Source organism: Phocoena sinus, chromosome 11, assembly GCF_008692025.1.
Source record: "Phocoena sinus isolate mPhoSin1 chromosome 11, mPhoSin1.pri, whole genome shotgun sequence".
NCBI lineage: Eukaryota > Metazoa > Chordata > Mammalia > Artiodactyla > Phocoenidae > Phocoena > Phocoena sinus.
In genome coordinates, this window is record NC_045773.1 from 47,686,435 (window position 1) to 47,711,777 (window position 25,343).

The following is a 25,343-nucleotide window of genomic DNA, read 5'->3' on the forward strand; positions in this document are numbered from 1 at the left end:
AGTTGTCTACAGAATTGTTTGTAATAACAAACCAAAAATGGTAGCAACCTAGAAAGCCAACAACAGCAAAAAGATTAAATTAATTCTGTTACATCCATGAAATGGATTAAGGTCAATCAACATGTCATGCCCTCTAATACATAATACATACTGCTAAGTGAACAAATCAAATAGGACAGTGCATTTTGTACGCCACCATTAATGTTACACACAACACAAACGCACACACCCCTTTCCATACACAGAGAGCAATGAATTTATTTCCTTTAGTGGAGAGGAGTGGGATCAGAGTCTTGTGGGAATGGACTCACTTATTTGTTTCATAATTAAAAATAAATATAATTAAATAAAAGAGAGCCAGGCCTTGAAGCTACTAGACAAGAAAGAAAAGTGAGGCTAGCTCATGGAAGAAGACACTATTTGTCAGGAAAAAGAACCAGTGAAAGGACACTTCATCTCTTCCTTGTCCCTGTCTTCTTTCCCCTATCCTTAGCTATAACCATTCCTTGGTAAACAATGAACAACAGTTTCACAACTGTGTGTAGCAACGTCACCATACCAAGAGTATACAATACCTTTCCTGAATATATACTGAATCATTCGGAAATCATGTTACTGAGTATTTTTTTCTGCTTATAAATCCAAGCAATTTATAGGACCTTTCCCAGAGGCTGACTTAGAATGGAGGTTGGCTCACTTTGCCCTACAAACCTAAAGTCTACACCATGAACAGGAGAGAACTGAGGATATTTCCTTCCCTTGGTGACAAGACCATTCAACTAAGGCAACCATGAACCTTCAACTCCTTTTTCTGGGTTCATCTTAAAATTTAACGGGAAAAACAATATATAGTTTAGTCACTTCCTCCTCTGTGTTTCTGCAGCAGGCTGTAATGTTAGTACAGATCATAAAAATATAATCTTTCTCATTTCACCATGAGTCATATCTTAGTACATTTCTATATCATCTGCACTTACTTAGTATTATAATTAGTGCATAGGGGGCATCTCCCAGATATTCATCAAATAGATTTAAATAACTAAATAGAAGACAACCTGCCTTAAATCTCCTTATGGAGATAAGTGAATCATTAAATCAATCCATCCATCCAACTAAACACTAAAATAAAAACTGATTGTTTCTGAAGAGATGTGGAGTAGTAAATCAATCAATCCAACTAAATACAAAAATAAAATTGTTCCCTCCTGCCATCCCACCTCCCAACTCCCACCTCCTATCCATCTAAATAGGAGAGCAGTTAAACTATGGTCTATCTATATAATGAAATACTATGAATACTAACGAATATATATGTTAATACGGAACAATCTCCAAATATATTAAGTGAAATAACAATACTACATACATCATGTTGCCATTTGTCTTTTTTTTTTTTAAGCAGGAGGGAGATATATACAGTATGTTTATATTGCCATAAAAATCTCTCTCAAAGGAATCACAAGAAAATGGCAAGAAGTGGTTCCCTTTAGACCAGGGTACTAGAGGTTCAGTGAAGGAAGGAGATTTTTTCTTTTTGTAAATGCTTTATTATATTTATTTATTGTCTGTTTATTTGTTTATTTATTTATGCCTGCCTTGGGTCTTTGTTGCTGTGAGCGGGCTTTCTCTAGTTACAGCAAGCGGGTGCTACTCTTCGTCGCAGTGCGCGGGCTTCTCATTGTGGTGGCTTCTTTTGTTGCAGAGCACAGGCTCTAGGTGCGCGGGCTTCAGTAGTTGTAGCACGCAGGCTAAGTAGTTGTGGCTCGCAGGCTCTAGAGCTCAGGCTCAGCAGTTGTGGTGCCCAGGTTTAGTTGCTCTGCGGCATGTGGGGTCCTCCTGGACCAGAGCTCGAACCCGTGTCCCCTGCCTTGGCAGGATGATTCTTAACCACTGCGCCACCAGGGAAGTCCCTAAAATGCTTTATTATTTTTAGAACAGTTTTAGATTTACATAAAAATTGAGAAGATAGTGCAGAGGAGTTCCCATACACCTGTCACGCAGTTGGTCCCCTATTATTAACATGACACGTTAAGTGGTTCTGTTGCCACAGTAATGAACTAGTATTGATGCATTACTATTAACTAAGGTCTACAATTTATTCAAATATTTTAGTTTTAACCTAATGTCCCTTTTCTTTCCCAGGATACCATGTTCCATTTAGTTGTCATGTCTTCTTAGGGGCTTCTCTTGTCTGTGACAGTTAATCTTTGACTTTCCTTGTTTTTAATGACCTTGACAGTTTTGAGGAGTAACGGTCCAGTATTTTGTAGAATGCCCCTCTATTGGAATTTGTATGATGTTTTCCTCATGATTAAACTGTTGTTATGAGTTTTGGGAAGGAAAACCACAGAAGTCAAGTGCCATTTTCATCACATCATATCAAGAGTACATAGTTATCACCATGTTTTAGCACAGTTGATATGGTGAAGACTTGTTTTTTTATCATATACCATTTGTACCATTTGAATTTCTAAGCCTATATTTGCATTACCCATTCAAATAATGTTTTCTAAGCTTTTGTCTTAAGTGAAGAAACAGTAATCCATTTTCAGTAGAACCTACACTTCAGGTGACTACTTTTCCTGATCAATTCTCCAGATAATCAATTCATGTTTCCCTTTTCAAACCAAAAGTGCAAAATACAGAACAGTTTCCAAGAGTAAAAGCAGAGGAAGATCATGAAGCTAAATGGCTCACTGGACAATTAAACACACCACAGTCTGTCCTCACACACAACAGGGCAAATGACCTTTCAAGGAAAAGATTTGTAACTAAATCTCTGGAAATCAATGTAATAGTCCTTAACTGAAGAACCTTTGTTACCTGTCTCAAAGGATTTCAAGCAACCCAACAGCCCCAACAGCTAAATCCTCCAACCACTCTTTTTTTTTTTTTTTTTTTCTCCAACCACTCTTAAATAGCAAGAACAGTGAGTGTTGTTTTTCACAGCTTGATGCCCTTTCTCACAAGTCACTATTGCACCAAAGTTACAGATTCCTTTTAAAATTAAAAGGAATATCATAGACAAGTGACTTTCTCATTAGTACAGAACACAAGTTTCTCCCCATCACATTTTTTAAAAAATTTATTTACTTTTAGTTATTTTATTTTTGCTTGTATTGGGTCTTCATTGCTGTGTGCGGGCTTTCTCTAGTTGCGGCGAGTGGGCTTCTCATTGCGGTGGCTTCTCTTGTTGCAGAGCACAGGCTCTAGGCGCCAGGCTTCAGTAGTTGTGGCACATGGGCTCAGTAGTTGTGGCTCGTGGGCTCTAGAGCGCAGGCTCGGTAGTTGTGGTGCACAGATCGAACCCGTGTCCCTGCATTGGCAGGTGGATTCTTAACCACTGTGCCACCAGGGATCAAACCTGTGTACCTGCATTGGCAGGAGGATTCTTAACCACTGCACACTCAGGGAAGCCCCCCATTACATTTTTATGACTCATCAATAGGCACAGTTTATGGAAAACATGAAAAAGGCCAAGAGAAGAAATGAATCAAGACAAAAGCTGGAAAATACACTACATTTAGGCATCTTAAACTGACTAAATATCTACCATTTCTGTTAAAGCTAACCTCTTTAAATGGGAAAAATATTTGGGTACGTAGATACAGAGAGAAAAGCGTAAGTCTAATTTAGAGACCTGTTCACCCTAGTCAAAACCTCTAAAGCCTGGGGAGTCAAGGAGAAAACACAGTAGAAACAGTAAAATTATTTGACCTAATCCACCAGACTGACACAAATCTACCTGAAATAACAATTGGACTCTAAAGATATGAGAAGTAACAAAACCTACTAAAAACATCCATCTCTGTTTCCCAGTAAAACAACTTTATCCCAACGTTTCTCCTGTTGAAATCTCAGTGCATCTTGGCTAAAGTGTAAGTAGGGTTCTTAGCCTTGGCTGCATATTAGGATCTCTTGGGGAACTTTCAGAAGTCCCAATGCCAAGGCCTCATCATAGACCAGTTAAATGAATTTCTGGCAGTGGATCCAGGAACTGGTACTTATTAAAGTTTCCCAGGTGATTCCAATATGAAGCCAACATTAAGGTTCTCTGATTTTATGTGTAAGAGAATTTCCATTCCAGCAACATGGCAGACTTTCATCACTTACTACCCAGGCCTTGGCCCCAAGATACACCATTCCCCTTCTCCAAACACAAAGAAATGCTGAATTCATTAGGGGGGGAAACTGCCACATAAATGAACATGAAATAAAGAAAAGGAAATCTTCAATCTTCAGAAATGAAAAGGACACTTAAGAGCGGAGCAGTAAGCCTTGGGAGACAGAACAGAGATACTCCGCCAAATAGCTAGGGAGCTCAGGCTTTAAAATCTACCCATAAACAGAATACATGGCATTGGGCTAGCTTAAGGTTGAGAAAGAGAACTGAGACCGCTCATAAACCTAGGACCCTGGGAAGACTGAGCCACAATGAAACATATACTTGCCAAAGGCAAGCCAGTAAAGCCTTATTAAAATAAGACCTAACTGTCTTTAATACAAAAGCATTTCTAGGAATAAAAAGCATCATTATATAACAACAACAACAAAAAAGGGAATAATTACCAAGAAGATAACAATCCTGAACCTGTATGTACCTATAAAATATCTTTCAATCGCAGAGGACTATATTTCAAAGGGGTCATTAGTGCTGTAGGGCTAACTTCAGCTACTTCTGGCCTCCACGGTTCTGATGTGAAGTCAACTCCTCCTAATCATACTGATGCTCTCTGTCTTAGTCTGTCCAGGCTGCTATAACAAAAATACCAGACTGGGCAACTTAAACAACCAACATTTATTTCTCACAGTTATGGAGGCTGGAAAGTCCAAGATCAAAGCAGGGGCAGATTTGGTGCCTGGTGAGGGGCTGCTTCCCTGTTCATGGGTGACCACCTTTTCACTGTATCTTCACAAGGCAGAAGGGGCAAGGGAGTTCTCTGAGGTCTCTCTCTTTTTTTTTTTTTTTTTTTGTGGTACGCGGGCCTCTCACTGTTGTGGCCTCTCCCGCTGCAGAGCACAGCCTCCGGACACGCAGGCTCAGTGGCCATGGCTCATGAGCCCAGCCGCTCCGCAGCATGTGGGATCTTCCCGTACCGGGGCACGAACCCGTGTCCCCTGCATCGGCAGGTGGACTCTCAACCACTGCACCACCAGGGAAGCCCTCTGGGGTCTCTTTTATAAGGACACTAATACCATTCATGTGGGCTCTACCCTCATGACCTATGTACCTCCCAAAGGCTCCACCTACAAATACCACCACATTGAGGGTTAGGTTTCAACATATGAATTCTGAGGGGACACAAACATTCAGTCAATAGCACTCCCCCTACATGATAAGTTGTTTTTCTCTTGCTGCCTTCAAGATATTCTCTTTGTGTTTAGGTTTCAATAGTGTGACTATGATGTGTCTAGGTATAGATCTCTTTGTTATTTATCTTAACTGTGGTTCGTTAAGCTTCTTAAATTTGTAGATTAATGTTTTTCCTCAAATTTGGAAGTTTTAGGTCACTATTTCTTTCAATATTTTTTTGTCCCTTTTACTCAGTTAGCTAAATGAGAGCTGACAGATTTAACAAAGTAGATGTTACAGTCATACACAATTGAGCACAGATTGAATTTGTGCCTGAACTTGATGTAAGTCAATTTGATTGCTTTCTAAAAAAGACAGTGGGGCTTCCCTGGTGGTGCAGTGGTTGAGAGTCTGCCTGCCAATGCAGGGGACACGGGTTCGTGCCCCGGTCCGGGAAGATCCCACATGCCGCGGAGCGGCTAGGCCCGTGAGCCATGGCCGCTGAACCTGCGCGTCCGGAGCCTGTGCTCCACAACGGGAGAGGCCACAACAGTGAGAGGCCTGCGTACTGCAAAAAAGAAAAAGAAAAAAAAACAGTGGACTTAACGTGTATTTCAGTGTGTATTTTGGGTTAATTTTACTATTGACTATATAAAGTCTGAGTATGTAAAGGTTTAGGGAAAAGAACATACTTCTATCCATGTTCTAAAGTGAAGACTTTGACTTTTAAAAATAAAGATACGGATATATCAAATAAGACAACAATTGCATATTTAAAGAATAATAATTCAGTGGCAGATCTAAATTCTATTGAGTTAGTAACTAAAAACTATAATTGATATTTAAACCCAGCATGATATGTATGCCCAGCATCACTGATTAGCACAATATTTCCTAGAAGACTTTGGAAGTAGACTGCTAAATTCAGATCCCAGCTCTGTCACTAGCTGGGTGACCTTTGGCAAGTTACTTAACTCTCTTTGCCTTGGTTTCGTCATCTGTAAAATAGGAATAATAATAGTACCAGGGGCTTCCCTGGTGGCGCAGTGGTTAAGAATCCACCTGCCAATGCAGGGGACATGGGTTCGAGCTCTGGTCCAGGAGGATCCCACGTGCCACGGAGCAACTAAGCCCGTGTGCCACAGCTACTGAACCTGTGTGCCACAACTACTGAAGCCCATGTGCCTAGAACCTGTGGTCCACACAAAGAGGAGCCACCACAGCAAGAAGTAGGCACACGGCAACAAAGAGTAGGCCTTGCTCACCGCAACTAGAGAGAAAGCCCATGCGCAGCAATGAAGACCCAACGCAGCCAAAAATTAATTAATTAATTAAAAAATAATAGTACCAACTCATAAAATAATTGTGAAGATTAAATCAGGTTAAGGTAGAAAATACACTTAGAAAAGTATTTAGGGATTTCCCTGGTGGTCCAGTGTCTAAGACTCCATGCTCCCAATGCAGGGGGCCCGGGTTCGATCCCTGGTCAGGGAACTAGACCCCATATGCTCCAACTAAGAGTTCACATGCTGCAACTAAGGCCCAGTGCAGCCAAATAATAAATACTAAAAAAAAAAAAAAAAAAGTATTTAGCACACAAGTTGCAGTGAATGCTAGCTGTCATTATTATCTACACCAGGGGTCAACATTATCTTAAAGGGCCAGATAGTAAATAGGGTTTGTGGGGCAGATGATATCTGTCACCACTACTTTTTCTCTGTAGTGCTAAAATGTGCATGGCTGTATTTTAAAAAAGAAACCCAAACAAAAAAACAAACAAAAAACAGGCATCAGGCTGCATTCATCCTGTGGGCCAGAGTCTGTCAATCACTGATGATCTATATGGTGGTAAAATAAATTTTTTTTCCTCTCACATGACAGTCTGGGCATGAGTGACATCAGTTCAGCATGGTAACTCCACAGAGTTGGTGATTCAGGTTCCTCATATTTTATTGCTCTACCATCTCTAAGTTCTCGCTGCACAGTCCAAGATGCCTTACTACCACATCCACATTTCAATGGAAGGAAGGAAAGGGCATAAAGAGGTTATGTCACTTTCTGTGAGCAGTGGTTCTCAGCGTATTTGGCAATGTCTAGAGATATTTTAGGTTGTCGCAATGGGCACTGGGGTCGGTGTGTACGTGTCTGCTACTGGCATGTAATAGGTAGAAGCCGGATATGCTGCTAGATCCATTCTATAATGCACAGGATAGCCCCTGAAACAAAGAATTGCCCAGCCCAAAAGTCAGTGGTGCTGGGACTGATAAAACCTGTTAAGGGAACACTATTGTTTTCATCACAGTGGCTAGAAACTAAATCACACAGTCAAATCTGGCCTGCATAGGAGGCTATGAAATGCCGCCTTTCCTCTGGATGTTCATGTGCCCAGTAAAAAATGTCTTTTTTCTTTTAATTCTAAAACAAGGGGAGACATATTAGGGGCCAATTAGCAGTCTACGGCATATGTCTTTCTAGAAGATTACTTGATGAACATGGAATCAGAACTGAGGTATTAACTGAATTATGTTCATTGCTAGTATCAAGGTATGTATACACAGGGTTATCACCATTCAGAGGACAGGAATCCTGTTTTTCAGGGCACCTTTTCCCTTGACAGTGTGGGAAATAAATTCCTAAACATTTACCCTTTGGTCATACCCCCTTTTCAGTCATTTGTTAACACATTATTTTAACTAGGTACAAAACAACTGATTAGGTACAATTTTAGATGAAAAATACTATTGTCTTAAGAATATACTTTCAGTGTTTCCAAGATTTCTAGTTTACATGTTATTCCTTAGAATCAGTTACTCTCTTTTATCCTCATAAAAAGAAAGTTTGGGGTTTCCCTGGTGGCGCAGTGGTGAAGAATCCACCTGCCAATGCAGGAGACACGGGTTTGAGCCCTCACAACTACTGAGCCTGTGCTCTAGAGCCCGCGAGCCACAACTACTGAGCCCGCGTGCCACAACTACTGAAGCCTGCATATCTGGAGCCCATGCTCCACAACAAGAGAAGCTACCACTCCCTGGTGGCACAGCGGTTAAGAATCCGCCTGCCAATGCAGGGGACACGGGTTTGAGCCCTGGTCTGGGAAGATCCCACATGCCGCAGAGCAAATAAGCCCATGCACCACAACTACTGAGCTACTGAGCCTGCACTCTAGAGCCTGCAAGCCACAACTACTGAGCCCCTGTGCCAGAACTACTGAAGCCTGCGTGCCTAGAGCCCGTGCTCTGCAACAAGAGAAGCCACCGCAATGAGAAGCCCGTGCACCGCAACAAAGAGTAGCTCCAGCTCACTGCAACCAGAGAAAAGCCCACGCACAGCAAAGAAGACCCAATGCAGCCAAAACTAAAATAAATTAAATTAAAAATAAAAAGAAGCCACTGCAATGAGAAGCCCATGTGCCGCAACAAAGAGTAGCCCCCACTCACCACAACTAGAGAAAGCCCGTGCGCAGCAAGGAAGACCCAACACAGCCGAAAATAAAAATTAATTAATTAAAAAAAGTTTGTTTCTTTTGTAAGACTTAAGCAGGTGGAAAAACTTAAACAACTGGAAAGAATTATTCATTTTTCCTAGAATGAGATGCTTCTATAGATGAGTGATTTCACTTACTATACGCTGATTTTCTTTAAAATGCTTCTACTCTCAGGGTAATCTAATCAAAAGTTTGTGTGTAGGGGGAGGGAATACCTTGGTTTTTTCCTCCATATTCTGATTACTCCTTAAAACCTCAGTTTTACAAATTGGTAGTCGTCTGATCTTTGATCAGTTACTTTTCTGGGCCTTTGCTTGTCTGTTTGCTGATGGATTAGGGTTAAGTAGGTGATTTTTTTTTAACTGAGGTATAAAATTATAAGATATAAATAAATAAGATATATTGTAAGATAAATAAATTTTTAAGATATAAATAAAGCTGTAAGATATTTAAAGTGTACAATGTGATGGTTTGGTACACATATACACTGGGAAAGGATTAACTCCATAGAGTTAATTAACACATTTATCACCTCACATATTTACTTTTTTTTTGAGAACATTTAAATCCTCCTCTCTTAGCAAACTGCAATGATACAGTGTTATCCACTATAGTCAACATGATATACATGAAATCCTCAGACCTTATTCATCTTATAACTGAAAGTTTGTACCAACCTCTCCCTGTTTCCCTCACCCACTCAGCCCCTGGCAACCACTTTTCTGCTCTCTATTTCAAGGAATTTAACTGTGTGTGTGTGTGTGTGTGTGTGTGTGTGTGTTTTAAGACCCCACATATTAAGTGATACCATGCAGTATTTGTCTTTCTCTGTCTGGCTTAATTCACTTAGCATAACATGCCCTCCAAGTTCATCCATGTTGTCACAAATGACAGGCCTTCCTCCTTTTCATGGATGAATAAAGTCCATTGTATGTGTGTGTGTGTGTGTGTGTGTGTGTGTGTATCACAATTTCTTTATCCATTCATCCATGACACACACTTAGGTTGTTTCCATATCTTGGCTATTGTGAATAATGCTGAATATGAGAGTACAGATATCTTTGAGATAATGACTTCATTTCTTTTGGACATATACCCAGCAATGCGATTTCTGGATCTTATTGTAATTCTTTTTTTTTGGCTGCGCCACACGACTTGTGGGATCCTAGCTGCCAGACCAGGGATCAAACCTGTGCCCCCTGCACTGGAAGTGCGGAGTCTTAACCACTGGACCACCAGGGAAGTCTCCCTGTAATTCTATTTTTAATTTCTTGAGGAACCTCCATACTGTTTCCACAGTGGCTGTACCAGTTTACACTCCCAACATCAGTACACAAGGGTTCCCTTTCTCCATATCCTTGCCAGCATCTGATATCTTGTCTTTTTGTTTTGTTTTTTGGCTGCACCACATGGCTTGTGCGATTTTAGTTCCCTGGCCAGAGACTGAACCCTGGCCCTTGGCAGTGAAAGCACGGAGTCCTAACCACTTGACCACCAGGGAATTGCCTGGTATCTTGTTTTTTTGATAACAGACATCCTAACAGGTGTGAGATGATATTTCATTGTCGTTTTGATTTGCATTTCCCCAATGGTTAGTGATATTGATCACCTTTTACACATGTATCTGTTGGCTACTTATATGTGTTCCTTGGAAAAATGTCTATTCAGGTCCTTTTCCCATTTTTTAAATTGGGTTGTTTTTATTTTTTTGCCTCTGAATTGTATGAGTTCCTCCTATTTGGGGGATGTTATCCCCTTATCAGACATGGGATGTGCGAATATTTACTCCTATTTAGTAGGTTGCCTTTTTACTTTTTTGATGGTTTCCTTTGCTGTGCAGAAGCTTTTTAGTTTGATGTGGTCTAATTTTTAAAGTTTTTGCTTTTGTTGCCTTTGCGATTGGTGTCAAATCCAAAAAATCATTGCCAAGACCAATTTCAAGGATATGTTTTCTTCTAGGAGGTCTTTTTTTTTTTTTCGGTACGCAGGCCTCTCACTGTTGTGGCCTCTCCCGTTGCGGAGCACAGGCTCTGGACGCGCAGGCTAGCGGCCATGGCTCACGGGCCCAGCCACTCCACGGCATGTGGGATCTCCCCGGACCGAGGCACGAACCCGTGTCCCCTGCATCGGCAGGCGGACTCTCAACCACTGAGCCACCAGGGAAGCCCTCTTCTAGGAGTTTTTATACTTTCAGGTCCTAAGTTCATGTCTTTAATCCATTTTGAGTTGATTCCTCTGTATGGTATAAGATAGAGGTCAGTATCATTTTTTGTATGATGTTTGTTGTGGACTTATCATAAATGGCCTTTATTATGTTACACCCTCTACACCCAGTTTGTCAAAAGTTTTCATTATGAAAGGATGTTGAATTTTGTCAAAAAGCTTTTTCTGCATTTATTGAGATGACCATGATTTTATCGTTCATTTTGTTAAAGTGGTGTATCATAGTGATTGATTTGCAGATGTTGGACCCCCCTTGCATCCCTGGAATAAATCCCACTTAATCATGCTGTATGATCCTCTTAACATACTGTTGAATTTTGTTTGCTAACATTTTGTTGAAGATCTCTGCATATATGTTTATCAAGGATATTGGCCTGTAATTTTCTTTTCTTGTAGTGTCCTTGTCTGGCTTTGGTATCAGGGTAATGCTGGCCTTGTAAAATGAGTTTGTAATGTTTCCTCCTCTTCTAGTTTTTGGAAGAGTTTGAGAAGGATTATTATAAGTTCCTCTTTAAATATTTAGTAAAATTCACCAGTGAAGCCATCAGTCCTGGATTTTTGTTGGGAGGTTTTTGATTATTGAATTGATCTCCTTAGTAGTAATTGGTCCATTTAGATTTTCTATTTCTTCATGATTCAGTCTTGGTAGATTGTATGTTTCTAGGAATTTATCCATTTCTTCTAGGTTGTACAATTTGTTGGCATATAATTGTTCATAGTAGTCTCTTATGATCCCTTATACTTCTGTGGTATCAGCTGTAATGTCTCCTCTTTCATTTCTGAATTTAATTTATTTGAGTCCTCTCTCTTTTTCTCTTGGTGAGTCTAGCTAACAATTTGTCTATTTATCTTTTTAAGAAACCAGTTCTTAAAAACTGGTTTCATTGATCTTTTCAACTGTATTTTTAGTCTGTATTTCATATATTTCCACTGTAATGTTTTTATTTAACTTCCTTCTGCTAACTCTGGGCTCAGTCTGTTCTTATTTTTGTAGTTCGTTAAAAGTAGGTGATTTTAAATGTTTTATCTTGTTGTGTTCTTCCATTCTTTTTCAGCTTTCTTTGGTTTTAATTGAGCACTTTATATGATTCTATTTTTCTCTTCTCTCTTAGCATATTAATTCTTTTTTTTTTTCCTTTTTTAGTGGCTGCCCTAGAGTTTGCTCTACACATTTACAACTAATCCAAGTCCACTTTCACAAAGCACTATACCACTTCCCTGAGTTTTCTTTCAATCTCATATATCCTGGACTGGGTATTATAGTCTTGCAACCCAGAACTGTCAATAGGCATAGACCAAAAAAAAAAAAAAAAGAAGTAGTAGTTCTGAGCCTGCTCTCTGTGGCCAAAGGATCAGGAAAGGGGCAGCACAGCTCAGACCTAGCAGGGACTCCATCCCTGACTACACAGCTGGAATGGAAGGCTGACCGACTAGGCCAGAACCAGAGGTGCCAATGAAGACCAGACAGGAAACTCCATTGCCCAATCCACATCTAGTGCAGCAGTTAGGCCCATGCTGCCTACACCAGCACCACCGACAGCCCCAGCCAATATCGCCCATTCTTCCACCCAGCAGCAGAAAGTGACCCAGGTCTGGCACCTCTTGGTCCTCTACACCAGGGGTCCCCATTCCCTAGGGTCGCAGACCATTACTGGGCCGTGGCCTGTTCTAAACCATTCCCCCACCCCCACCCCAGTGTGTGGAAAAATTGTCTCCCATGAAACCAGTCCCTGGTGCTAAAAAGTTTGAGGATCGCTGCTCTACACAGTGGCAAAGGATGACCCAGACCCAGTGTCTCCCAACTCCCCACTCAGTAGCAAAAGGTGGCCCAGAAAAGTGCCTTTAATGTCCACAGGCAATACCACAGAATGAGTGGGAGCCCAATTGCGACCAGGTGGCCTGGCCCACAAGGTGAGCCCAAGAAGTGCTCACAGACCCACAAGCACAGCCACTATCTCCCACCTTCCAGCTAGCAGCACCAGGCCTGGGGAAGGGCACTCTACTCCAATGGGTGGTATCAGCAGGGATCGAGAAGAGAGCCCCAGCAGTGCCACAGGAACAAAACAAACCAGAACAACACTGCAAGGGCTCTAAAAAATCAGGGCAATTGCCTGCTAAAATATATTACATCACTATATTATTATTTTAATAGGATCAAGAGTCTCCTAACATAACATCCAAAACATCCATGATAAAATTTTTTTAAAAAATCATTCAACATACCAAGAACCAGGAAAAACTTCAAAAAGAAAAGACAACTAAATGATGTCAACATGGGCTTCCCTGGTGGTGCGGTGGTTGAGAGTCCACCTGCCGATGCAGGGGACACGGGTTCGTGCCCCGATCCAGGAAGATTCCACATGCCGCGGAGCGGCTGCGCCCGTGAGCCATGGCCGCTGAACCTGTACGTCCAGAGCCTGTTGCTCCGCAATGGGAGAGGCCACAACAGTGAGAGGCCCGCGTACCGCAAAAAAAAAAAAAAAAAAAAAAAAGATGTCAACACAAAGATGAATCAGGTTTTGGAATTATTTGACAAGAATTTTAAAGCAGCCATCATGAAAATGCTTCTAACATACAATTTGGAATTCTCAAAACAAATGAAAAACAGAAAATATCAGCAAAAAAAAAAAGCTATAAAAAAGAACCAAATAAAAATTATATAACTGAAAACCTACACTACCTGAAATAAAAAGCTCAAGGAATGGGTTCCAGAGTAGAATGGAGAGGACAGAGGATAGAATCAGCAAACCTGAAAACAAATCAAGAAAATTTACTCAATCTGAACAGAGTAAAAATAGGCTGAAAACTGAACCTCAGGGATTATGGTACAATATGGTACAATAACAAAAGATCTAACATTTCCATCATTAGAGTCCCAGAAGAAGATGAGGGAAAATAGCTTGCAAAGGTATTCAAAGAAATAATGGCTGAAAACTTCCCAAAACTGGTGAAGACAAAAACTTATAGATTCAAGAAGGTTAGGAACCCCAAACAGGATAGACATGAAGAAATCCACACTAAGACATATCATAATTAAACTTGTCAAAACCAAACTTTGGGACTTATCTGGTGGTCCAGTGGCTGAGACCCTGAGCTCCCAGTGCAGAGGGCCCGGGTTCGATCCCTGGTCTGGGAACTAGATCCCGCATGCATGCTGCAACTAGGAGTTTGCATGCCACAACTAAGAAGCCCGCATACCACAACTAAGGGTCTGCATGCCACAACTAAAAACATTCTGCATGCGGCAACTAAGACCCAGTGCAGCCAAAATAAATAAATAAATAAATAAATAAATAAATAAATAAATAAATAAATAAATCGTTGTTCTAAAAAAAAAAAAAAAGAAACAATTTTTTTTTTTTTTTGGCTACGCCATGTGACATATGGGATCTTAGTTCCCCGACCAGGGATTGAACCTGTGCCCCCTGCATTTAGAGTGCAGAGTCTTAACCACTGGACCCCCAGGGAAGTCCCACGAAGAAACAGCCTTGAAAGTAGCCAGAGAAAAGCAACATATTGCCTAAGAACACCAATTCACATGACAAATTTCTCATCTGAAACCATGAAGGCCCCAATTAAGTACCACAGCATCTTTCAGGTGCTGAAAGAAAAGAACTGTCAACTACAAATTGTTATACCCAGGGAAACTATCCTTCAGAAACGATGGGGAAATAAATATATCTTCAAATGAAGGAAAACCAAATCCAGGGACTAAACAAATTTGTACTAACACAGAATCTACCACCATTTGTACAGGTAACAATTGTTATCTGTACTCAGGGACTGAATAGATATAATTAGCCAGAAATACTTGAACCATAAAATGTTACACAGGTTTTCAAATGTCATTTTATTTAAAAAAAATTTTTAATTTTAAAAAGTGATTTTATAAAAGCTTTTAATAATTTGAGAAAATAGTCAAGATATAACATAAAGGAAACAAAAAAGAGACAAAATTATACATACAGTTTTGTTTTAAATATCTGTTAGCATATAAAATAAACTGGAAAAGAATACTCCAAAATGTTATCAGTGATTGCAATGATTGACTCCCATAGGAAATTAGGAATTTCTCCTGTTTCTGGAGTTTCCAATTTGACTAAAGTACTTGTTACTTTTAAATGCTTACTAGCTGTGTAACCACTATGTACTGCAACTAGTAATACAAAGAACCCTGCTAACACTCAGAGATTATGATTAACTGTGCAAAAGAATGGGGAATAGCCTCCATGAAATGATACAGCACAACTATCACTGCACTTATCCAAAAGAGAAGACTGTTGTCTTCTACATACCTGTGAATCTGTCCATTTTTATGCAAGTATTCCAACCCCTCCAGCACTTCTCTGAGTATTGTAGCAATGGTAGCTTCATCTAGGACTCCACTTTTATGTTCCCCCTTTGCCACAATGTGCTTAATAATATCCAGAACAGAACCTGAAAAGAGAAAACACAGTTTTCCATGATTTTTTTAACTCATTCAATATAATTCAGAGCCATTTTTAAATCAAAACACATGTAAACCTTTTCATAAACTTAGCTGTGTAGGAAAGAAAGGAAAAAATAGTAAATATAAGGATATACAGAAGTTTAAAGTAATAATTTATTCTCGATTCCACTCTAAAACAGAAAGCAGCCCGCTAATATCCAAAGAGTAGTGTTACACCAGCATCTTTTTTAGACTTCTAATGAGAATCTGAAAAAGGTAATAGAGGATTTTTTTTCCCTTTTCTGTATATTTTTTCATTTTATTTTTTTTAACATCTTTATTGGAGTATGATTGCTTTACAATGGTGTGTTAGTTTCTGCTTTATAACAAAGTGAATCAGTTATACATATACATATGTTCCCATATGTCTTCCCTCTTGCATCTCCCTCCCTCCCACCCTCCCTATCCCACTCCTCTAGGTGGTCACAAAGCACCGAGCTGATCTCCCTGTGCTATGCGGCTGCTTCCCACTAGCTATCTATTTTACGTTTGGTAGTGGATATATGTCCATGCCACTCTCTCACTTTGTCACAGCTTACCCTTCCCCCTCCCCATATCCTCAAGTCCATTCTCTAGTAGGTCTGTGTCTTTATTCCCTGTCTTAACCCTAGGTTCTTCATGACATTTTTTTTCCCTTAGATTCCATATATATGTGTTAGCATATGGTATTTGTCTTTCTCTTTCTGACTTACTTCACTCTGTATGACAGACTCTAGGTCTATCCACCTCATTACAAATAGCTCAATTTCGTTTCTTTTTATGGCTGAGTAATATTCCATTGTATATATGTGCCACATCTTCTTTATCCATTCATCCGATGATGGACACTTAGGTTGCTTCCATCTCCTGGCTGGTAATAGATGATTTTTAATCACCTCTGAAGAATCCCTAAGTAAACCATACCCATCAATAACACTTTAGTATAAGATATAACAAACCAATCTAGGCCTCCAACATCAGATTAGAGAATGCAACATTGTATAAATAAAGATATAAAACACAGTTGAAACGCAGGTCAAATTACAGAAGAAAACTTGGAAAGTAAATATCACATGTGTATGCAAACTAATTTAAGGGTTAAAATTATGTTTCAGGTTAATAAGTAATAGAAATAAAACAGGTAAGGCAAAGAAAAATATGAAAAGAATAAAAATGGCAGTTCTGTTAAAATAACAGCCCAGATGTATTATCAATCCCATTCTTCCCAGGATGGGAAATAATGCTCCTCCTAAAAATCAGAGAGAGGGAGGGAAAAGACACCCATATAGTAATTAAAGTCACAGAATGCTGTCTACCATAACTGATGATTATTAAAAAAAAGTTTGCTAGAGATCGGTAAGATTTCTGGCAGTACAATGGCCCATAAAGATCACAGAACCAAAGCAAAACAATCTCTAGTATTAAAAACTGTGCCAAGAAATCTGAAACATAACATAAACTGCACTGAAAAGACTGGATGCCCATTTCTTGGCAAATGCTTCTGTTGAAAACATGTCCTGGTGGATGCTTTTTATTGCACACACTTAAAAAGAAAAAAATGTACTTCCAAACAGATGGAAAGAAGTGGTCTAGATGGAATCCTCGAAAACATTAGAGAATGGAACACATGTTTACTTTAGCTCCCATTTGAAATCCACTAACTTGATAAGCTTGATAACAAGGGCATAAACCCAGAATAAAAAAGAAAGCAAGAAAGAAGATAACAGAAGAGATATAGCACTAATTTTCTAGAAGAGAGAAAGCAGAAAAACGTAACTGATTATGCAGAGTGGAAAAATCTGTAACTTCAGTGCCTGCACAGGAGGTATATCAATTAGGAAAAAGTAGATTCCCTACCCTAGAGCTCCAGAAAGGCTCAGAATACAAACACCAAAGACCACATAAGGGAAAGTAAGGGGGGACTGAAGGAAAGGGTTGAACACAGGAAAACTGGTTGAAAGTTCATATAAGGCAGAATAAGATTCCCAGATCCCTCCTCCCTATCCTGGAAGCCAGGCCATGACCACACCCCACCTCCAGCAGGAGACGGGCAGTTTACTCTCTGTAGACAAAGAACCAGGGAGGCTTCAGATTCTAGGTAACTTTTTCTAACACTTTCCCCTCTTTATTGCTGGGATTCACAAGACTGGTTCACAAAGAGGGGGCCTAAGGAAGAAGTTTTGTTCTGTTTAGTTTAACCAATCAACTCCCAAAAAGCAAAGTGACTATACCAACAGGCATGTATTTCATTCTTCTGAGAAATCCAGGCCATAGAAGAACTGCTCGGTAAGAAGACATATGTATAAATCCCAGCTGAGTTAAATGTTTGTAATATAAAGAATATCTAAAATAAGGAGCGCAAAGGGAGAAACCCCTACTAGGAATTAAAAACACAATTTATTCATTCAACAATTAAGTCATATTATACGCGATCTAGAACTAGGTGCCACAGAATATGTCAAGAAACATGTGACTGCTGACTTTCAGGGAACTTCTAATCTGGAAGATCCAAGAAATGGAGTAACAAAGACCCTAGGGCACACCAAAGTTATTAGATCTGTATTTTTAAAGAGTTTGAAGCAGGAACTCCTTTTCAAAGTCTTAGAAAATTTTAATTGATTTCACATCATCCGATGATCAACAGGGAAATTAAAGCAGTGCACACCCCCAGACAATGTCCAGAACAGATATACCAAACAAGACTGGATAGGAAGCCCCCTCTTCCCTGGGATAACTTGTCTTTTCAGTTTTAGTCTCCCTCCCAACAATATGATTTTTATAGGTGGAGGGATGATCACGCCACTAAGACCCTCCTCCTTAACTGACAAATACTGGTCCTGGAAGGTCCCCACTTCTTTTCCATATGATTTCCTCAGCATCTTGCAGTGTCTAACATGATGATGGTGCCTATAATCCTCCCTCCTCAAACATCAAAAGTACATAGAATTCTTTATATCAACTCAGAGAAAGATGAAAGTAAAATATTCTAAGCAAAAGAAAACTGCAGATTTATCACTGGATGATTCAAATTAATATCTAATGAAAAGAAGGAACAATGAGGGAAGGCTATATCAGCATATACCATATTATGTCCTTAGGCACAATCTGGAAGAAATATTCTACAGGGATAATCTGTTCTTGAACTTTAATGCATGAAATTACTTGGCAAACTAGTTAAAAATGCAGATTCCCAGACCTTATAGACTGTCATTCAAGAGATCTGAGGTAGGGCCCAAGAAGTTGCATTTTAACAACCTAGGCTACTTGATGAACACTGTCCACTGAAACCCAAGAATTTCTTAGAGTAAAAGCAAGTAAATTAAATAATGGAAAACAAGAGGGGTTTGGTACAAATTTCATAACAAAGCAAAAAATTAAAATGTAGGTAGATTATCTATTCCCCTAAACCATTTCATGTCTGCCTTCATAGTCTATGGCACAGAACATTTAAAAAGCAATGCAGGGCTTCCACGGTGGCGCAGTGGTTGAGAGTCTGCCTGCCGATGCAGGGTACACGGGTCCGTGCCGCGGTCCGGGAAGATCCCACATACCCCGCGGCTGGGCCCGTGAGCCGTGGCCGCTGAGCCTGCGCGTCCGGAGCCTGTGCTCGGCAACAGGAGGGGCCGCAGCAGTGAGAGGCCCACGTACCGCAAAAAAAAAAAAGCAATGCAAAACTTTAACTGTCCAAGAAAATCATTACTAAATATTAAAAAAAAATTGAAAAAGTGGTGAAGCAGCTGCTGGTTAATGACCCTTGTTAAATCTGATAATTGTAGCTCAATCAAATTACTCAGTCAACATGTTCATTTGCACAGTTTATTTTTATGAAAAAACACTCTTGAGTCCAGAATTAACTCACTCATTTTAGTTAGGTATTTTTACCAAGAAGTTTTAACCAATCTTTAGCCACTGGGTGTTGCTTGTGTCTTCCTAAGCCATATAAGTTTTCAAAGGGACCACAATTTGCTTAGTCTGAGTATTCCATCTGAATTCAGATTAACAGAAACACCCTCCATTATTGCTTGACCATCCAAAGCTGGTCACTTTTTTTTTTTTTTTTTTGCGGTACGCGGGCCTCTCTCACTGTTGTGGCCTCTCCCGTTACGGAGCACAGGCTCCGGACACGCAGGCTCAGCAGCCATGCATGGCTCACAGGCCCAGCCACTCCGCGGCATGTGGGATCTTCCAGGACCGGGGCACGAACCCGTGTCCCCTGCATCGGCAGGCGGACTCTCAACCACTGCACCACCAGGGAAGCCCTGGTCACTCTTAATAACAGGTATTTTTTACCTGGGTCCTGCTCAGGGTCAAGGAAGTCCCATGCCTTTTATCTCTTAGAAGATGACAAAGCATCCTTAAACCACAAAATAATTCCCTAACACAGTGAATTAAATTAGATTTCTGCATTTCTATAGTTCGTCCCTTTCAGTCCTACAGGTACTTCATCTTTTTTTTTAAGACTTAACTTTTTCTTTTCATAAATTTATTTTATTTTTGGCTGCGTCGGGTCTTCGCTGCTGCGCATGGGCTTTCTCTAGTTGTGGCGAGCAGAGTCTACTCTTCGTTGCAGTGCGCAGGCTTCTCATTGCAGCAGCTTCTCTTGTTGCAGAGCATGGGCTATAGGAGCGTGGACTTCAGTAGTTATGGTGCACAGGCTTAGTTGCTCCAAGGCATGTGGGATCTTCCCCAGCGAGGGCTCGAACCACTGTCCCCTGTGTTGGCAGGCAGATTTTTAACCACTGCGCCACCAGGGAAGCCCCCCTTCCTTTTTTTTTTTTTTTTTTTTTTATTATTTATTTTTGGCTGCATTGCGTCCCCGTTGCTGCGCGCGGGCTTTCTCCAGCTGCGGCTCGTGGGCTGTAGGCACGCGGGCTTCAGTAGTTGTGGCGCACGGGCTTCGTTGCTCCGCGGCATGTGGGATCCTCCCGGACCAGGGCTTGAACCCGTGTCCCCTGCATTGGCAGGCGGATTCCCAACCACTGCGCCACCAGGGAAGCCCCCTTTTTTTAAATATTTGTTAGGAACGACGTTTTTTCATATAAATTTATTTATTTATTTATTTTTTGGCTGCGTTGGGTCTTCATTGCTGCACGTGGGCTTTCTCTAGTTGTGGCGAGTGGGGGCTACTCTTCATTGCGGTGCACAGGCTTCCCATTGCAGTGGCTTCTCTTGTTGCAGAACATGGGCTGTAGGCACACCGGCTTCAGTAGTTGTGGCACGCAGGCTCAGTACCTGGGGCTCGCGGGTTCTAGAGCATAGGCTCCGTAGCTGTGGCACACGGGCTTAGTTGCTCCGCAGGATGTGGGATCTTCCCGGACCAGGGCTCGAACCTGTGTCCCCTGCATTGGCAGGCGGGTTCTTAACCACTACGGCACCAGGGAAGTCCCTTCATCTTTTCCTTTTAGAAGCTTTCTTATGTTTTTTCCCAAAGAAATTAACTTTTATTTGAAAGGAGACTACCCTTCCCCTCACTATTTCTAAGGACTCTATACAATAGCCTGCTTAAACCATTTTCCCAATACCAAAATTTCTAACATCAAAGCATACAACTGCTCTAAATAATAAGGCTTGTCCTGCACTGATTAAACTTCAATAATTTCAACACAAAAATCACACTTAACATTTTGAAGTTTTAACAAATGTATTTTAAATACAACATGTTTTGTAGGAGTCCACAAGGTTTTTATCTCTAAAAAACGACATAATTTTTAGGGTTCAAAAATTCCATTCTTCAAAAGAAATGACCAAGTGTTTTCTTCTATAGCTTCAAACTTTCTACACTCAACTATGTGATTGCTCCACGCCACCCCAGACAAACCTGACATGACTGAACTACTTTATATGTTACTAACTCCCCCAAAAGAAAGTTTAAAAAGGAGTCTGTAGTAAATGCAGCTCTCTAATACAATGTCTAATACAATATCTAACACAAAAGAAGCTTTAAAAAGACCATTTCTTTCCTCATTTGATTAGGCAGGAGTTAATCTTCTGTAAAAGCAAAAAACCATTTACAAAAGCATAACACTGGGGTTTCCTTTTTTACTCAAGATGTTCAACTACCCAAAATGACAACAATTACATCTTTAAGAATATAATAAAAGGGGTAGAAAACAGCAATACAATTGACAAAGTGTAGAAGCTAAATAAACCAAAGATTTTTTTAAGGGTTCTTTTTAAGGAGTAGGAAGGATCAGAAGCTTGGGGAAATCCAGAATTAAACAAAAAAAGAGAAAGAGAAAAAGATGTCCTCAACTGCAACTACTCTGTTTATCAATAGTGTCTTGGGCTGTAGGAACGAGATCTTGATCGTGATCTGTATTGACTATGGTACGGAGAAGGTGATCTTCTTCTGTACTGGTAATCACAGTCTTCATATCTGCCGTACCCACGATCATATCCTCTATTACGGTTAGAATCTCAACGTCTGCCACCTCTTCCACCTCCACCACTATGAGTTGGTCTGCCCATGTATATGTCTGGTGTAGGTGTGTGAGCTCCCTTGGTGATAGAATAATCTACACGAATTCTTCTACTGTCCAGCTCCATTCCATTTGCACTTTCCATAGCCTCCTTTGAGTCATCTATTCTCTCGAAATAAACAAAAGCAAACCCTCGTGATCGTCCAGTTCGCTGGTCATAAACCACATTGACACCACTCAATGGTCCATATCGAGAAAATACTTCGCAAAGATCTCTCTCTGTTGTGTACAAACTGAGGCCAAACACTCCTAGACAAGTGTTGGGATCTGGATTTGCCCTGCTGCTTGTATATCTTCTCCGGTTAAACACTGGAGAATGACTTTGGCTCCTTCGACGCTGGTATTCTGGTGTATAGGACCTACTTCGAGGTCGTCTCCTATGAGAGTGAGAATGGGATCTGGATCAAGTGTAACGTCTATGAGAATGCCTCCTTGACCTCGACCTGGATTTTGATCTTGATCGAGAATGGGATTCAAAGTGTTTGGAAACTCTTGATGGACTACGAGATCCTGACCTGCTCTCCAATTTTACATGAGCAGGAGTTCCCGCTGGAGATTTTGACTGAGAGTGAGACTCTCTGCCCTCGAAGTTGTTCTCCTCTACATCACTCATGTCGGCCAGGCACTCCCCAGAACTAAATAAGAGACAAGTCTCAGCTTGAGGGCCGATGGCCTAATCAACCAGCTGACTGGACCGTGGGAAGGAGGAAAGAGTCGGCAACAACAGCCGCTCCACTCCACTCCCACTCGGTCGCAGGCTCCAGCAAAATCTTCAGAAGCTTTCTTAATTACTTTGATTTCTAAAAATCTTATATTGCAGTTTGGTGCTAATAAACGGTAGAAACAGCTATTTAGATAGAAAGTGATTCTAATTTCTACAGATTAACTTTCTATACTAATAAATTCCAACACTCAAAATCAGAGTTCTAATTATTTAATTAACAAAAGATAAGAATATTATAGTCATAAGGGAGCATTACAAAATAATTATAATATTGACACACTTAAACTTATTTTGACCATGTTGTCCATTTGGTCGATGGGCTTAAGACTGCCAGTTGCAATTCATTTTACATTTAATGAGCTTATTAAATTCTATATCAGTACAATGTTGTTACATCAAAAATATGCTTTTGATTTAAATATTTTGGCTGAGGAAGTGAATACAGAAGAATGTAGCCTAAACAGACTTCTATTAACTCTGGCTATTTACATTTTAAAATTATTCAAACGGAGCCCCTACTTCTCAATGGTCCCCTCCTCTCACTCTCTCTGCTCCAGCTGTGATCCCCCATCAGTTCCCAGGACACACCACACTGCTCTAGCCAGCCTCCAGTCACTCTCAGTACAGTGTTCCCTCTATCTCTGGATTCCTTCTCCCATTCTTCCCGATACCACCTCCACCTCCCATTTCACCTGGCTAATTATTACCTATTCTTCAGGTCCCTGAAGAACGTCACCTCCTAAAGGCAGTCTCTGTCTATCTTGCCACAGCCATTCTCCCTCAATAAAGTTAGGTTCTCCTGGTACTTATTCCCATGATACCTGATACTTCTTCACGGCACTCTACACCCTTATAATTACTTAATTATAACTTTTACTTATTAGCTATAAGGCCCATAATAGCAAGGAACTGATGGTTTGATTCACCAGTGTACTGGTAATCAATAAGCATTTGATGAAAGGCTTTTTAATTGAGCTATCTTGACAATTTCCTCCTATTTAAAAAAAATTTTTTTAAGTTGTGCTTACTTCTATCTTTTGTTTTCTAAATATTACTTAATGTATCTCTTCAGTTTGAATATGTATTTACTTTATAACTACAAAAGATTACATTTTCTTAAAAAAGATGCAAAATTTTTAATATTTTAAAAGTAAACATTTAGATATAAGATTAAGTTGACTCATAAAATTATAAGTAATTATAAAAAGAATTAATGCCTGGAATATATTTGAAAATTATCAACCAGGAAATCTGCTGAGTGCTATGCTAGAAAAATTGGGCACCATCCCAGGAAACTTAAGACCAGGAGGAACAGAGAGGTACACTGAAAAGACATCCCACTCAGCTACATATCCTGCCCTTTCTGTGATCAGGACATATACTCACTGAGAGAGGAACGGGGATTCTTTAAAAAAAAAATTTTTTTTAAGGCATTCTGCTTAGGAGTAGCAGAAAGGGTGGGCCAGCATACAGCTATGGATAACAGAATTAAGCAGACAACTTATTCCTGTTCATCAGAGGACTTTTTAGCAAAACATTAAAAACTGTGTATTATACATTTTTGTAAATTACATATAAAGAAAATTATGCTGTAGGTGATCAAAAACGAAAGATACAATATTACCTAATATTCCCATATCTGTCCATACTGAAAGAACCATGCTTGACCACCATCTTGAAAGGTGGTTGGTGTTAGCAAGGCTTCCAATCATCATATGAACAGGGCCTTTAACAAAGTAATCCAGTTTCTCCAGTGTGTCACTAATGGGATTGAAACAAAAAGGTGATTCTGGCTACACTGAAAAGCATCAAATAACAAGGGATTATTATTATTAATGATTAAAATTTCTTGCGCACCTATTACATGTCAGCATAGTGGGGGATGCTTTGCATAGTCATCTCATTTACTCCTCCCCAATACCCTGAAATGCAGAAAGGCATCCCCATTTAACAAACAAGAAAATAGGTTCAAAGAGTTGAAAAAGTTTGCCCAGTGACACAACTGCTAAGTAGAAAACCTGGAATTTAATTCTAAAGCCTACGACTTTCCTTTAAAGGCTCTCAGGGTAAGTAAGGTGCTCAATGAGTAAGGGTGTTGACATGGCAAATAAACATGGATTCTCTTTTGTGTAACCCTACAATCCAAAATGGAAGATCATGCTTCCACATGAAATATATACGCAAACAAGTCGCACAGTGATGGGAAAGTCAGGCAGCTCCATCACTCTCTTGTCCTCTCCATCTTGCCACATCATTCAAATCCATGCCATAAGAAAATGTCTAATTTACTACATGGCATGGGTGTTTCAGTAACCATAACAAAATCTTCAATCTATACATACCAAGGGGCCACTGTTTGCAATCAGCAATACTTACACTTTATTCTAAGGACTAAAGCAGAAATAATTGTAAATATAATAGTGCAGGATAAAGTATGTAATTAATTATGTTAATATGGGGGAAACAAGATTTTCTGTGTAAGAGTAAAGAGATTCAAATATAATTTTAAAGTTTTCAATGTCTGTAATATTAAACTTGAACTGTCAAATTATGACTTATTTTTGATATGCTACAATATATTTCCAAGCTCTTTCAACTAGAAACAATGACAAAGTAGCAGCAACGAGCATCCCAAGAATCCAAGTTATACTTTCTAAATACCACTCCCCATA

The 25,343-nt window shown here is 40.0% G+C and overlaps 1 protein-coding gene and 1 pseudogene across 3 annotated transcripts in view; both read right to left on the reverse strand.

Annotated features, from left to right (window-relative positions):
* OXSR1 (oxidative stress responsive kinase 1) overlaps positions 1–25,343 on the reverse strand; it is a 101,354-nt gene that overhangs the window by 45,224 nt on the left and 30,787 nt on the right. For 2 of the 3 annotated variants that reach the window (XM_032648576.1, XM_032648577.1), the window contains exon 4: positions 15,296–15,437. In XM_032648576.1, coding sequence (XP_032504467.1) covers positions 15,296–15,437 — 142 coding nt within the window. Of the gene's footprint in view, positions 1–15,295; positions 15,438–24,295; positions 24,433–25,343 lie in introns of all 3 variants that reach the window. The other variant, XM_032648578.1, reaches the window with a different exon arrangement.
* LOC116761994 lies at positions 20,854–22,750 on the reverse strand (annotated as a pseudogene).